Here is a 15,209-nt window from a genome sequence, read left to right as displayed (position 1 = left end):
TTTAGTCATTTGTCATCAAGGCAATTTCATTTTTTACAAGTTTCATTTTCGAAAAGAGTTGTTCACACAGATAAGTACCACCAAATAAACTCTTATAAAAAAAACTAAAAAGTAACTTATAAAAGTCAATAAGACTAACATTTTGAAACTTACTTCTTAGTTCAGTGTTGTTTTGTAAATTAATTATTTCCATTTGAAATTCTTTGGGAACCCTTTTAATGTCTACTTTAAAGGGTGATGAGAAAATATCAAAATTAGTTTAATTTTTGCATAAGTTTTTGAACCACGAACTGAATTCTTCTTGTAGTCTCTGTATTTCCTCTGCATATTTTTTCATTTCAGGCGGATTTTCTTTTCTCAAAATTGGAAAACGAGCCATATTATTAGATTCCAGTTGCGGATTCCAAATTTTTAGTTTATTTTCAAAGGCTTTTATTTTATTGAATATTTCGTTAATAAGTTTGTTCTGTCCTTGAAGATTTACATTTAATTCATTCAAATGTTGAGTAATGTCATTGCAAAATGCAAAATTGCACATCCAGTCTTTGTCATTAAATTCTGGAAATGGGTTGTCCTTCATCTCCAAGAATAACTGAATTTCACTCTCCAAATCGTACACATGCTTAAGCATTGTGTGGCAACCTAACCATTGAACCTCAGTGTTAAAAAGGATATTGCCATATTCACTTTCCATATCGCTCAAAAATTCCTTAAATTTGCGATGATTCAGTCCTCGAAATCTAATAAAATTTACAATTTTAATGTTCAGTGGAACAACATTGGACATTTTCAAAACTTTTGCACTCAAATTTTCTTTGTACAGAATGCAGTGAGAAATAATTATTTCACATCTTATTAATCTGGATAATAATCCCATCAGACCAACATTCATACTAGACATGGATCGAGTTCCATTTGTTGTTATACCGACAATCTTTTCTTTTGGGATATTTAATTGATTAAGAACTGTTTTCAGTTTCCTGTATATGTCTTTACTGGTAGTAGTTCCTTTCAGTGGAACTAAAGATGCAAATTCTTCGGCAGTGTTAAAACTAGAATCTGTTCCTCTCAAAAAGACAGCAAGTCGTGCCATATCACTAATATCACAACTTTCATCCAAAGCCAAAGAAATCCATTCTAACTTAGAAATATGTCTCTGCAAAATTTCCTCAATACTTTGCGAAAGATTGTCAATCCTTCTTGTGATTGTAAATTGCAACAAACTGATTTTCGAAATTATATTTTTTTATCAGGGAAAGCAACATCTGCTACTGCTAGTAAGCATTCCTTTACTATTTCTCCATCAGAGAATGATTTCATTCTTTTTGCCAAAAAACGACTAACAATGTAGCTTGCATGAATTGCAGTATCTGCAGTTAACGAAGCAGCTCTAAAGTTGTTTAAGATTTTTTTGCAGTTGATTCACTTTGTCTTTGCACAACTGTCCTTGCAAGTTGTCAAATTTTCAAAAATGTTTAGTTTTATAATGCCTCTTGATGTTATATTCTTTGAGAACAGATATCTTTTCATGATATCAACATATCGTAAAAAATAGCCGCATGTCCATCTTTTGTTAAACTGACAATTTTGTCCTCAACTTTGCGTTTTCTAGATTTTAAACTCATTGATTAAACACAAGGTTCTGTTTATAAAAAAAAAAAAAAAAAAAATTGTAAGGACTCAATTTTTTAAAAGAAAAATATATTACCATTATAAATTTATAATTTGCTTAGGTTTTGAAAGAATGTATATCAATAAGTTCATTCAAGAATAATGCAACTACTTTCATATATATCGTTAAAGTACAACTGTTCATGCATGACTGAAAATGCAAAGACGAATGGCAGAATTGTGGGAACTGTCATCGCGAGCAAATTTTTTCATGTGACCTCTTAATATGTGCTTCATATTGATAACACATTGTGCCTTTTGCTAAAATTTTTACACTTCAGCTAAATGAAGTGCAACGTTTTGACAATCCATGGGTTAGTAGTTGGAAGGCTGCATGCAACCTATGGGCCATGGGTTTCTCATCACTACTCTAGAGAATGCCATGATAGGACATTAGTTTTCACTGACAAGTATTTCTTGCATTCTGAGGATGCCAGTTTGAAATCCAGCAAAATACCAACAGCATAATAAATTATCATGCTTATTTTGTTCTTATAAGTTAATGCTGCTAAATAATGAAAATGTCGGATATCTTTTGCTCCCTTGAGTTATTTATGATGGTGATTGGATCATTGCTCTTCAAGATATTTTTCAATAAGCAGTATTCTTTACAGAATAATTTGGTGCTTAAAAAAATAGCCAGTAACAGTGTGTTTTTAGCAAATGTCACCTATCTTTATTCAGCAACAAAATTTGATTTTTTTTTGTTGTTGTTCATTTTTCAGTACACAAGCAGATTTGTTACTAAAATTACCTAAAATTTTTATTAATTGTTGTAAATTGTTACTTAATTACCTTACTTTTTTGTATACTGTTTTTATATAGGAGAGAGAAATTAAAATAAAGCAAGCACTGGATCATTTAAAAAGAAAGCGTAATCTACTTAAGGAGCGACGTAAAAAAAAAGAAATACCTACGATTGCTGTTATTGGTTATACCAATGCAGGTAAACTGATCCATATTAATCTTTGCTTTAGTTACAAAAGTAAAGTTAATGATGTATATTTTGTTGTGTGATACAGATGAATTTAATAAAATGTATAATAACCTACATAATTGTACCCTCATGACTTCAGGTGGACCAGATAATCAAAACATAATAATAATTATGAGGTATTTGCACACACTTTTTTCCCCTTTATTCTCTATCATAAGAAGAAAAAGATTATTATCAGACATATCCAGGATTTGAGTAATTATCGAATTTACATTTTTATCATTTCATCACTTTTGTGTTTTAACTATAGAAAAAACTTCCATCTGTAAAAATAGATGCTAGTTATATTATGAAATTGAAAATTTTGACATAATTTATACTATATATAATTTAGAGTACAGATATTTTAAATAACTATAAGAATTAATTAGATAAATGCTACTGATGGATGGCAGGTTATATAACATTAACTGATAAATGAATGATTACTGTATGTAATTAGAAACTTATTCATGATCCTAGCACATGTTCCACACATTCACTCATCTGTCATTCTCCATGCAAAAAAAATTCTACCCTTCACTCCACCGATTTTCTGCCTATCCACTAAACTTTGCAATTTATGTTTCCTCAGCCTCTTCATGTCCAGCATTTCAGGGTAGTTACAGAGAGAAGATGAAAGTCTGCTCTATCAAGGCATTGTCTCTGCTGTTGTCAAGGTCCTTTTATCACGGCAACAATGTGTGCTGTCCTGTATAATTCAGGCTTCTGTAGATAATTTACCTCTCTCCCCCCCCATATAATGAATCTCATCCGCTTTCAAAAACACAGTTCCACAAATACACTGCAATGCAGTACACACTCTGCACCTGTATGCATTGGCAACCTGCTCATTTATCCAAGCTAATCTTCCTAAAGGGACTTGACATCAGCATTACCATATAATTCTCTCCATCATCAACAAATATCCCCTGAATATCTCTTATTGTTCCAAGTGAAATATTATTAATAAGTTGAACAGTGATCACTTTTGTGATGACTCTAGTAGTAGCCAATTAAGAACGGAATACTGCCATAACACTAATTATCGTTATTTTCTGGCCCATTGACCCAATATCTCAATTATTGGTATTGTGAAGTCTTAGAATATCACCATATATTGAGTACTCCTTATTCAGCACAATTTATCACTTTTTTATAAAATATGTGTAGATTGCCGAAACAAAATCAGCTCTTTGCAAACCCATTCTGACATCCATTATAAAACTCATGTATCCATGAACTCAGTCCAGTGTTTTGTTTCTAACTCTAGGTGGTAGATGAGATTATCACTTCTACCACCCCTCCCCCCTTTCTTTTTTTTGCATGCAATGTAGGTGGTTGCCTTTCTTGGCCAGTGCCCCACCATTTGAGGTACAACAATAAAGCGGTTTCAAAACACAGCCTCCAGATAGTACTCCAGGATTGAAACTATTGCTAATACCTTTGGACATCTTGCTGTTGCATACTCTGCCATACTGTGCACTGGAAGGAGCCAAGTACAACAGTTTGCATTGGTACTGTCAAGACCGAGCTGGGATTGAAGTCTGGTCACTCCTGTAAGAGTTGTGTCCACATGTCCTTCATCCCTACTATGTCTCCCTACTTTATAAATTATCCCTGTATTCTGCTACCATGAAAGACCAAAAATTAGAAAAATTCTCTCCGCCATCAACAAATATTCCCTGATAAAACACAAAAATACACCCCCAAAAAACCAATAAAATAATAAATTTCATGTGCGTGAGGATTGGCACACTTCTACTTGGATATTTTGTTGTTGTCATTATCTCTCATACTTCGCCTTGAACCCATTAACAGACAAAGCATTCACAACTATCTCTGGCAACCCATTCCATTCATTTACTCTTCAAGTGAAAAATGTAGACCTCACACTGCTATGAACTACACACTTATTCAATTTCCAGGGATGATCTCTTGTTTTGCCTCCTGTAGCCATGTACTGAAACAACTTCACTTGCATTAATATGATAAAACTGTTAATAACTTAAATATTTCTATCATATCTCCTCTTTTCACCTCGGCCAGCTTCTGCAACTCACAATCCTCAATATATCCATAGGCAGCATTCCACAGACCACTTACTATCTTGATTACTCGCCTCTGGATCCTCTTTACTCCTCATCACCAAGAAACCTAGGTAATCCAGATGTGGGACACATCAAGGCCTAATTAAGAGGAATTAACAACTTTCTTGTCTTTACTTGTTAGTGTATTCTTCAATAGCCAAGTAATCATATGAGCTACCTTGACAGCCTTAACAATATGGCTTCTAAACACTTCAATTCTCTATCTACTACCAAAATCCCAAGTTTCATCTGTTTTCTGGAGTACATACAGCTTGACATGTTTATCCCAAAATGCATAACTTTTAATTTTTCTATATTAAACTGATATTCATTATCTTTTGTCCATGCTGACAGCCTATTTAAATCATCTTGTAAACTCTGCCTGATACTCTGTCATCAGCAAACAACTGAATACATCCCTTCAGATTATATCATCTATATCAACAGTAATTGCAGTAGCATAGACTCTTACGGCACACCACTGGTGGCCACCTGCATTCTCCTGGAATCTGCTCATCCATATACCACTTTTTGGTATCTATCTATCCATCAGCCACCCTCTTATCTATATAATCATGTCATATCCATCCCTATTTGTTCTTATTTGCATAACAGAGTTCCATATGGTATTCTCAAATGCTTTTGCAAAATCAGCAAAATCATCTTGTAGCCATTCCCTTTATCTAACTGAGTTCTCACTGTATTATAGAACTTAAGTAAATTAAGGCATGACCAACTCTTAACAGATCCTTGTTGCCACTTATAGAGTATCATATTCTTATCTGCCCTTTCCTGAATTCTCTTTTTGATCAGCTTTTCCAGTACTTTTACCACCACTCCTGAGATATTGAGTGGTCTATAATTTGCTACTGCAGTCTTATGCAAAAGAATTATTTTGCCCTCTTTCCACTCCCTTGGACCTCAGCTAGAACTGAGGTACTTGATATGGTATGAAGATCAGCGATAAAAAGACAAAGACAATGAAAATAGGCAGAATCATTGAAAATGTCAGCTGTGTTGTGAATGGAGAACCTGTGGAACAAGTAAAACATTTCAGCTACTTAGGCACAATTTTTAGTGAAGATGGTAAATTCAATATGGAAATAGACAACAGAATCAGCAAAGCTGGTATGATGGGAAGTCAATTGAATAAATTCATATGGAATAAGAGAGAAATTAGTCAGAACACTAAATTAGCTGTATACAAGACAGTGTTCAAACCAGTTTTAACTTATGGATCCGAGAGCTGGGTCAGAAGTAAAACACTTGACCAAAGACTAGAGACTGCAGATATGAGAGTCCTGAGAAAGATTAGAGGCATGACAACGAGGATATTAGGAAAGAACTTGACATTGTCAGCATCCAGGAATGCAGAGCTAATCTCAGGTGGTTTGGTCACTTAAATAGAATGGGAGAGGAAAGATTAGCAAAACAAGCATTTTCTGCTATGTTGGCAGGGAAAAGACCCAGAGGAAGACCAAGATATAGGTGGATTGATATGGTACAAAGTGCCTTAGATGATAGAAATATAAGATCTGATAATGTTGGAGTCTTGACAAGTAACAGACTGATTTGGAGGAAAATTGTAGATAGGAAGTTAGTAATGATGTAATTTTTTCATGTAGTACTATCATATCCGGTACACCCCTCGCGGGTACATGGCAGGAATTTGATGATGATGATGATGATGATTTTTAAATTTTTTCTATTACTGGTTCTTAGTTTAATTCTTTCATAATTTCTTCATTTCTTTTGTGATCAAATAGGTATACTTTGCAGTTTTTCTCATAAACTTCATTTCTGGTGTTGTTAATCTTTGTCTTTTTGTTTTATTGTCCAGATTTCACTTCCATACATTAAGACTGGTAGGGCTAATGTATTGTATACTTTTAGTCTGGTTTGTTTTTGAACTAGGTTTGGTTTAAATATAGTTAATTACACCTGTTATTTTTAAATATTTTGCAATTTTTACATTTATATCTTTTTCATTTTCATATGTGATCATACATCCTAGGTAGTTAAATGAATTCACCTGTTCTAAGATTTTGTTATCTATTACTATTTTAGTTCTTGCTGGATCTTGTCCTTTAAAGGCCATAGTTTTTTTGATTTTTCTGTTGATATTATCATACCATAATCTTTGGATATCTCATTTAGACCTAAAATAGATTTCTGTACGTTATCTTCAGAATTTGTAATTATTATTTGGTCGTCGGCAAAGAGGAGAGTATTTAAGTTTACTGTAGGAGAAAGTTTAATTCCTTGGTGTAAATTTTTATTCCATTTTATTATTATTTCATTTAAGTAGATATTAAAAAGAGTTGCTTAGAGGGGACATCCCTGCCAGATCCCTTGGTTTATCTCTCTCGTATATGATAGCTTGTGATTTAATCTTACTTGTATTTGATTATTTTCATATATACTTGTGATAGCTTTTAGGATATTATTTGTTATTTGTCTTTCTTTTAATATGTTAAATAATGTTTCTTTTAACTTTGTCAAATGCTTTTTCAAAGTCAATAAATGCAATATTTGTTTCTAAATTGTATTCTCTTCTTTTCTCTATTATTTATTAAATTTAGGCAAAAGGCCGGGTCTATACATGATCGTCCTTTTCCACATCCATTCTGTGCTTCTAAAATACAGTTTTCGGAATATTTCATTAGTTTGCTATTTAAGATTCTGCTATATATTTTGTAACAGGAATTTAGTATACTGATATCTCTATAGTTTTTAGGGTCATCTCTCTATTACCTTTTTTAAAGATAGGAATCACAATTGCTTTTTTCCATTCTATTGCAGGGATTCCAGTTGAATAAATTTTATTTAAAAATAATAAGAGTCTTTCTTTGAATCTTGTTCCTGCGTATTTATATAATTCTGAACCTAGCTTATCTTCTCCAGGTGATTTTCCTTTTCTTGTTTCTTTCCGGCTGATTTCTAATTCTTCTTCAGTTATTTCCTTTTCATTTTTGTTAATTGTTTGCCAGTTGTCTTTTTTTAAAATATTTGTCTGTCCACAATTCTTTGTAGTAATTTAGAAATTCTTCTAATTTCAATGCAGTGTTTAATTTTATGTCTTCTTTGGTATCTGCATTTAAGTGTTTCAAAATCTTATATACATTGGGTCTTATTTTATATAAATCATGTTCTAAATTAGAAACAAATTTGTTCCATGATTCTCTGTCTTTTTCTAACTTCTCTTTTAGCTATGGCTCTTATTCTTTTATATTCTATTTCATCTTCTAATCTTTTGCTGCTTAACCATTTGTGATAGGCTTCTTTTTTCTTTTTGATTATTTCTTTGATTGTATCATCCCAGATCTTCAGTTTTTTTCTTTTATTGGATTTTTTGGTCTTTCCTAAGCTTTCATTTGCTGCTGCATTTAGTATCGTTTTTATATTAAGCCATTCTATTTCTATTTCGTTTTATTTTATCTAGATATTGGTTAATTCTTTGTTCATATAGCCATTGTACATTTGTGTCATTCAATAGGCTAGTTTTATAAACAAATGTTTCAATTTTTCTTTCTGTTCTTGTTACTTGTAGCCATTTAGGTGGTAATCTTAATTTTATTTTAACAAGGAAGTGGTCATTGCTTATTTCATATCCTCTGTGAACTCTAACATCTAGTGAAAATTTTGATGTCTTTTCATTTAATATAAAATAATCTAATATTGATTTCCATCCTCTTGCTGCCCAAGTATATTTATGTATGTCTTTATGTTTATAGAAGGAATTCATTATTTTTAGGTTATTATAAACTACAAAGTCAATCAATTTTTTACCATTCCTGTTTAGAGTATGTTCTCCATGTATTCCTATATTATTATTAATTTTCCTGCTAAAATTACATAATCATTTTTATTTATTTTATTATATATGATTATAAAAATCAATATTATCCTGTTCTCTTCCTTCTTCTGGGGCATATAAACCAATTATTGTTAAAGAGCCTCTATATATTTTAATTCTAACTTCTATTATTCTTTCATTCCATAATTTATAATGTTTTAACTGTTTTGAAAGGGAGTTATGAATTCAAATCATGACTCCTGCTTGTGCTCTTTGGTCTCTGTTGACTCTACTGTATATCACATTAAAATTTTCAGTTCTCATAGTTCCTTTTAATTTCTTTTTTGTTTCAGTGATTACTGCTATTTTAAAATTTCTTTCATTTAATAATTGGTCTAATTCTATTTCTTTATATGCTATTTCTCTTACATTCCAGTTTGCTATGTGTATTATATTTTGTCGTTTCCATTTTTGTTTTACCATTTCCATTCCAGAGTTGTTTCCCATAGATTTAATCTGATTATCTTTTTTCTGTCAGCTTACAAGTAGAATTATGTTCTCTATGTCAGGGGACTAGCCTGACAATGGAAAAGTTCAGTGGTACAGCTGCTACCTTAAGGCTTCTGAACTAGCCTTCTTCCGAATATAAACCCATAGGAGGAATAGGGTATATTGAAGGGAGGAAAAGTAGATTATAGAAGAATTATAGTAAGCTTTATAGAGAAGGCATAGTTGTAAGGCCAGAAATGAAAAGACTCCATGGCCCTCAAGTACTCTAATAGCATAAGGGTCATAAAATAAAAAGGGTTGGCTGATAAGGCCTTATAGGAAAGATTAAAGTAAGTGGATCTTCCTCAAAGTAGAAGAAGGAGAGGATAGATCCAGATAGGGGTCCATGGAAGTTCCGCTTCCCTTACAATCAAGATGATTGCCCCTTATGGCCCTGTTGGTCCACGAGTCCTTATTCAGTATATTCGGACCACCCCACCATACACACACATGGCAGGCTCCCCTATCCGCCACCCAGGGGGATGCTCTCTCTAGTTATTTTTATCCACTCACCAAAAGACCCTCTCCTTCACCTTGATCAGTGGTGTCAAACTCAGATAGGAATACAGGCCACTTAAGCTTGTCGTCACAGTAGTGCAAGCTACATGTAAAAAAAAAAAAAAGCTTAAATTTTAAAATTCTTCCAAACATCTTACTTTTTTTATCCTAACTTAGATTTAACTTCATAACATAATTCAGAAAATTTCGAAAAACAAAGTTTTAATTTTACCTCTTTAATATACTTTGATGTTGACAAGTCAACAACTCAACTTCTCAACTTTTAAATATTGAGTAAGTTCATAACTTTGTGCATTTTTACTCATTTTGAAACTTTGTTTAAAACTCAAAAACAATTTTTAACAATGATACGAGCCAAATCATGCAAAGAAAAATCAAATGCATAACATAATTGTGTATTTTAAAATAAATTTGTCATCACATTATCAGTACAAACATATCACTAATTGTTAAATAAAAAATCAAATTTATAATTGATTTAGCATTTTTTGTTAGTAACTGCATCTTTTGTGAGAAATTGTGTTTATCAATATCATATTATTTTAATGGCAAGACATCAAACAGTAAATTCTACCACAGTAAAATTTTCATCATAAACTCGAATAAACATGGCTAATTGAGCCAGTCCTCTAACATCTGTACTTTAATTGACTGCAATTGTAAAATTCAAACAAGTTTTCATTTTTTCTTTAAGCTTTTCACTGACATCAGCAGTAATTTTGTTAATTCTTTTCGCAACTGTGTTTCTGGATAAAGAAATATTCTGAAAAGGTTTAACATTTTCAGGACAAAGAAACTTCACCTTCACAAATTCACCTTTAGTAAAACATTTTGAATGTTTATTTATTAGTTCTGAAATAATATAGCTAGTTTTAACCACATCTTATTGTAGATTTTTGTACATACGTTTTATTATTTTTGAAGTGCAGATTTTAGACTTCTCAATTTATCTTCTCTTATTCTTCCTGAGTATTGATCACACTCAGAGCAATGTATTCCTTGGAAACACTAATTTTGTGTCTACAAATTAAACATAAAATCTGTTTGATTTTTTTTACTTAAGAAAATAAATAATGTAATTCCCATCTTGTTTGAAAAATTCTGTGTTGTTCTTGTATAGATCTTCCTTTACTGTTCTTAGAATGTGACATTATGCCATTTCTATAAGATAAAATTAATAATAAACAAGTTTGAAAACAAATAAATTTCAAATTTATGTTTTCATTTATAAATTTATAATTTTCTTACCTCAATATAATATAATATAAATAATACCTATTATAATAGTTATAATATTTGTATCGTTGTGTACGTATCAAATTTCAATGATGCACTAATGAAAAACACGTGGTTCTGGGCTATGATTGTTTGACCATGTTATCAGAATGCAAGACAGTCATTTGGTCATCAAGATTAAGTTGTACATGTGTTAGGCCCAAATAAGATGGATGGACTGTATCAAGCAACACCTTAATAAAATTTGCTCTGGAATAGGAGAATGTTTCATTGTGTATGTAAAACTATAAAAGCATTTAATTTTTTTCATTAGTTAAAATCTTAAGTGCAAATATTATCTTATTTCTAATTATCCATTTTTACCTCAAATTCACTCATGGACATACGAGGGTGGTCTGAAAATTTCTCAGCCTCAACCATAGATGGCAACACTATCGGCAAGAGATTCTTTTTCTAAGTTGGTACATCTGTCATAAGCATCTATGTGAAATTGCAAGTCATTCTATGAAGCAGTTTGTTTTATCCAGCTGTCTGAAGCAAAAGTGTTGTCTGTATCCCTTGAAATGGATAAAATTGAGTATCGTGCAGTTATAAAATTCTTTGTAAAAGAACGTTTAATACCAAAAGAAATTCATTCAAAGTTCATAAACATTTATGGGCACTCTTCCCTTCGTTTTCCACAATTAAGAAATGGGCTGCCGAGTTTAAATGTGGCCATACCAGCCTTGAAGATGATCCATGTAAAGGACATCCAAAAAGTGTAACAACACCAGAAACGATTGATCAAGTGCACGATATGGTATTGGATGACTGGCAAATGTGAATCAAAGTGTGTGAAATTGCTGGGACTATAGGCATTTCAAAAGAACGTGTAGGATCTATTTTGTGTGAAGAATTGCATATGAAAAAGCTTTGTGCAAAATGGGTGCCATGCTTGCTCCCGGCAGATCAAAAACGCACTCGCATGAAAATCTCTGAACAGTGCTTGGAGCATTTTAACAAGAATAAAACTGATTTTGTGCGTTGATTTATTACTATGGATGAGACTTGGATTCACCATTACACACCAGATTCCAAACAGCAGTCAAAACAATGGACAGAAACTGGTTGTTCAGCACCAAAGAAGAAAATGTCGGTTCCATCAGCAGGAAAGGTCATGGCATCAGTGTTTTGGGATGCTAAAGGCATTTTTTTTATTAGTTATCTTGAAAAGGGTAAAACAATAACAGGGGAATATTATTCTGATCTTTTAACCAGACTAGATGCAAAAATTTGTGAGAAAAGACCCAGTTTGCAGAAGAAAAAAATCATCTTTCATCAGGACAATGCACCTGCCCACAAGTGTTTTGGCAATGGGAAAATTAAGGGATCTGCACTATGAATTGTTGGAACATCCACCATATTCCCCAGATTTGGCTCCCTCTAACCTCTATCTCTTCCCAAAACTAAAATTCTTCCTCGCTGGTCAGCATTTTTTTTCTTTTTATTCCTTGAATCAAGAGGTGATGGCAGCTGTAGAGGAGTATTTTGCAGATCTTACTGAGAACCACTGCACCATTATCCCATCCCTGGAGCATCGCTGAAATAAATGTATTAGTCTTAAAGGAGATTATGTTGAAAAATAAAAATAATTTTGAAATTATAAATTCATTTTTTTCATTGTTAGGCCAAGAACGTTTTAGACCACCCTCATTCAATAGTTAATTACTGCACTGGAACACATTGTTTTATTTTCTATGTATATATTTAGTCCATTTAATTCATCAGTTATGGTTACTGAGCCACATTATTTATAGTACATTATACAGGATACATTATAGAAAAATAACTATCTGAAAGAACTCTGTAGTGGACTGCAAGGATTGGGAGGGAGTGATGAGAGTGACATAATTTGAATAAATGATATAAACGAAAATTCCAAACTTGCTACTATCTTAGGTATATGTTGTTGCTATTATTATTATTTATACAGGCACTCCATGGAGTCAAAAGACTCATTGTGAGAGACCCACACTATCCATTAACACAATACCTATCATACGTCTCTTTAAACTTACTGTAAAACTTTATGCAAAACTCTTATTTACTGTTTGGATGCTCACAACCACCTCTGGCAATCCATTCCACTCATTCACCACTCTCCAAGTAAAGAACATAGTCCACACGCCCTTACTAATCACATTCTTAGACCACTTCCAAGTGTTGACCCCTTGCTTTCCCTCTACCCCCCCCATGTATTGAAAAATTTCTTTTGTGTAGTGTTATAGAATCCCAATCTCAGTAATTTATAAGTTTCTATCATATCCCTTCTCTTCCACCTGTCATTTAAGCTTTGTGACCCACACACCTTCCATCTGTTCTCATAGGCCACAGATCTGTCACTAGTTTGGTTACTTGTCTCTGAATCCTCTCCACCACTTCCCGATTCCCAAGAAATGTAGGTGACCAAATCTGTGCACAGTTGTCAACATGTAGCCAAATCATAGCTTTATAAAGAGGGATAATAACCTCCTATCTTTACTTGTCAGTGTGTTCTTTAACATCCACGTAATCTTAGGATAGAAGATAGCACAATGTCATCATTCTGAAAAACAGAATGATGAAAATAAAAAAGAATATCTGGAATACTGTTACATATAATGTCAGATGTGTCCATCACAAATACCTAGATTCAATTTTAAGTGTTCTGTTTTTAACAATTCCTTCTATTTTAAACAATTCTTTTGACTCAAAAAATTCTCAGCATTTAAATCCACTTTACCTTGCACAATATCTATACTGATAACTGTGCACTAATGCTTAGACTACATGAAAATAGCTTTAAATTTCAGTTTGCCAACTCTTGCAATATGTCCTCTGAATTAAAAATCTCTTTCCACCTTCATCTGCAGATCTCTAGCCTCATCAGTTTCCTGTAAACCAGGGGTCGACAGCCTGCGGGCCACATGCACCCCAAACGTGCATTTTTGGCGACCCATAAAAGGTTGACCATACTTAGATGGTACGTGGCCCGTATGTTGAATTATTTAAATAATACATTTTATAATATTAATAATAAATTAAAAACAATTTTATACCTATACTTCGTGATATCGCCGTGCAACTTGGCACGAGTCAACTGTGTCAGTCATCATGGGGGAGGAATAACAAAGGTAACTTCATCCGACGAAAACCGAGATTTTGGCACACTTTTGCAGTCGCGTTCCTTGGTCTGTCTTTTAATATAATTTAATAATTCAATAACATCAACTATTATTTTCAGAGGATATATATTTGTTAAAAATAATTTCAAAAATGGGTTCAAGAAAGCGTATAATTGCGGATGAAGGAAGAAGGTTTAATGATGAATGGAACAGCAAGTACTTCTTTATTGAAAATGGGGTGTAAGCCCCTTTGTCTTACTTGTCATAAAAGTGTTGCTGTTATGAAAGAATATAATATCAGATGTCATTATGAGAATGAACATGAAAGCTAATACACGGATTCGAACTGTGAACTTGGAAAAAATCAAATTAATGAATTACAAACTTCTTTGACTGCTCAGCAAAACATATTTAAGTAGCAAAGTATTCATAATGAATCGATTGTTCATACTAGTTATGTCGTAGGGAAACTTGTTGTGAAAGAAGGAAGGTGTTATACAGATTTAGAATTTATTAAACGATGTTTATTAGCTGAAAATGAACAAATATGCCCAGAAAAGAAGACGTTATTTCAAAATATTAGTTATCTGCCAGGACTTGTACAAGGCGAGTAGAAGAAATCAGTATCAATCTATTTGGGCAACTTAAATTTAAAGCAAAATCATTTGAGTGTTACACTCAGGCAATGGATGAAAGTACTGAAGTAACAGACAACACTGCGTAGTTAATGATATTTATTTGGGGCATCGATAGCGACTTTGATGTTCATGAAGAATCAGCCAGTTTATGTGGTTTAAAAGGTACTACAACCCGCAATGACTTGTTCATAAAGGTAAAAGAAACTATCGATTCTTTAGAATTGGACCGGGAAAAAAATTTTAAAATATGACAGCCTATGGCGGAAGAAATATTTGTGGCTCTAACACCAGTGCAGTAGGTCGAATTTGTGCAGAATTACAGAATTTAGGTTATGATAATCCAATGGTGTTCCATTGCATCATTCATCAGGAAGCACTTTTTAGCAAAATTTTATCATCAATGAAAGGCATTATGGACATTGTGATATCAGCTGTAAATTACAATGTGACACAGTGGTCTAAAACACTGCCAATTTCAAGAATTCTTGATAGAAATAGAATTGGAGTATGAGGATGTTATCTACTACTCAGCTATTAGATGGTTAAGCAGAGGTGCTGTGCTAAAAAGATTTTTTTAATTTATGTGAAGAA

At 32.7% G+C, this 15,209-nt stretch overlaps 1 protein-coding gene across 1 annotated transcript in view; it reads left to right on the top strand.

Annotated features, from left to right (window-relative positions):
• The window catches only part of LOC150092567 (GTP-binding protein 6), a 203,553-nt gene that overhangs the window by 124,796 nt on the left and 63,548 nt on the right, over window positions 1-15,209 (top strand). The window contains exon 5 of the mRNA XM_090414235.1: window positions 2,497-2,617. Coding sequence (XP_090270361.1) covers window positions 2,497-2,617 — 121 coding nt within the window. The remainder of the gene's footprint in view (window positions 1-2,496; window positions 2,618-15,209) is intronic.

The sequence above is a fragment of the Typopeltis vanoorti genome, chromosome 25 (assembly GCF_054136105.1).
Source record: "Typopeltis vanoorti isolate ZY-2024b chromosome 25, IOZ_Tvanoo_1.0, whole genome shotgun sequence".
Classification (NCBI taxonomy): Eukaryota; Metazoa; Arthropoda; class Arachnida; order Uropygi; family Thelyphonidae; genus Typopeltis; species Typopeltis vanoorti.
Note: the sequence above shows the minus strand (reverse complement) of the source record. Positions and strands in the feature narration are given on the sequence as shown.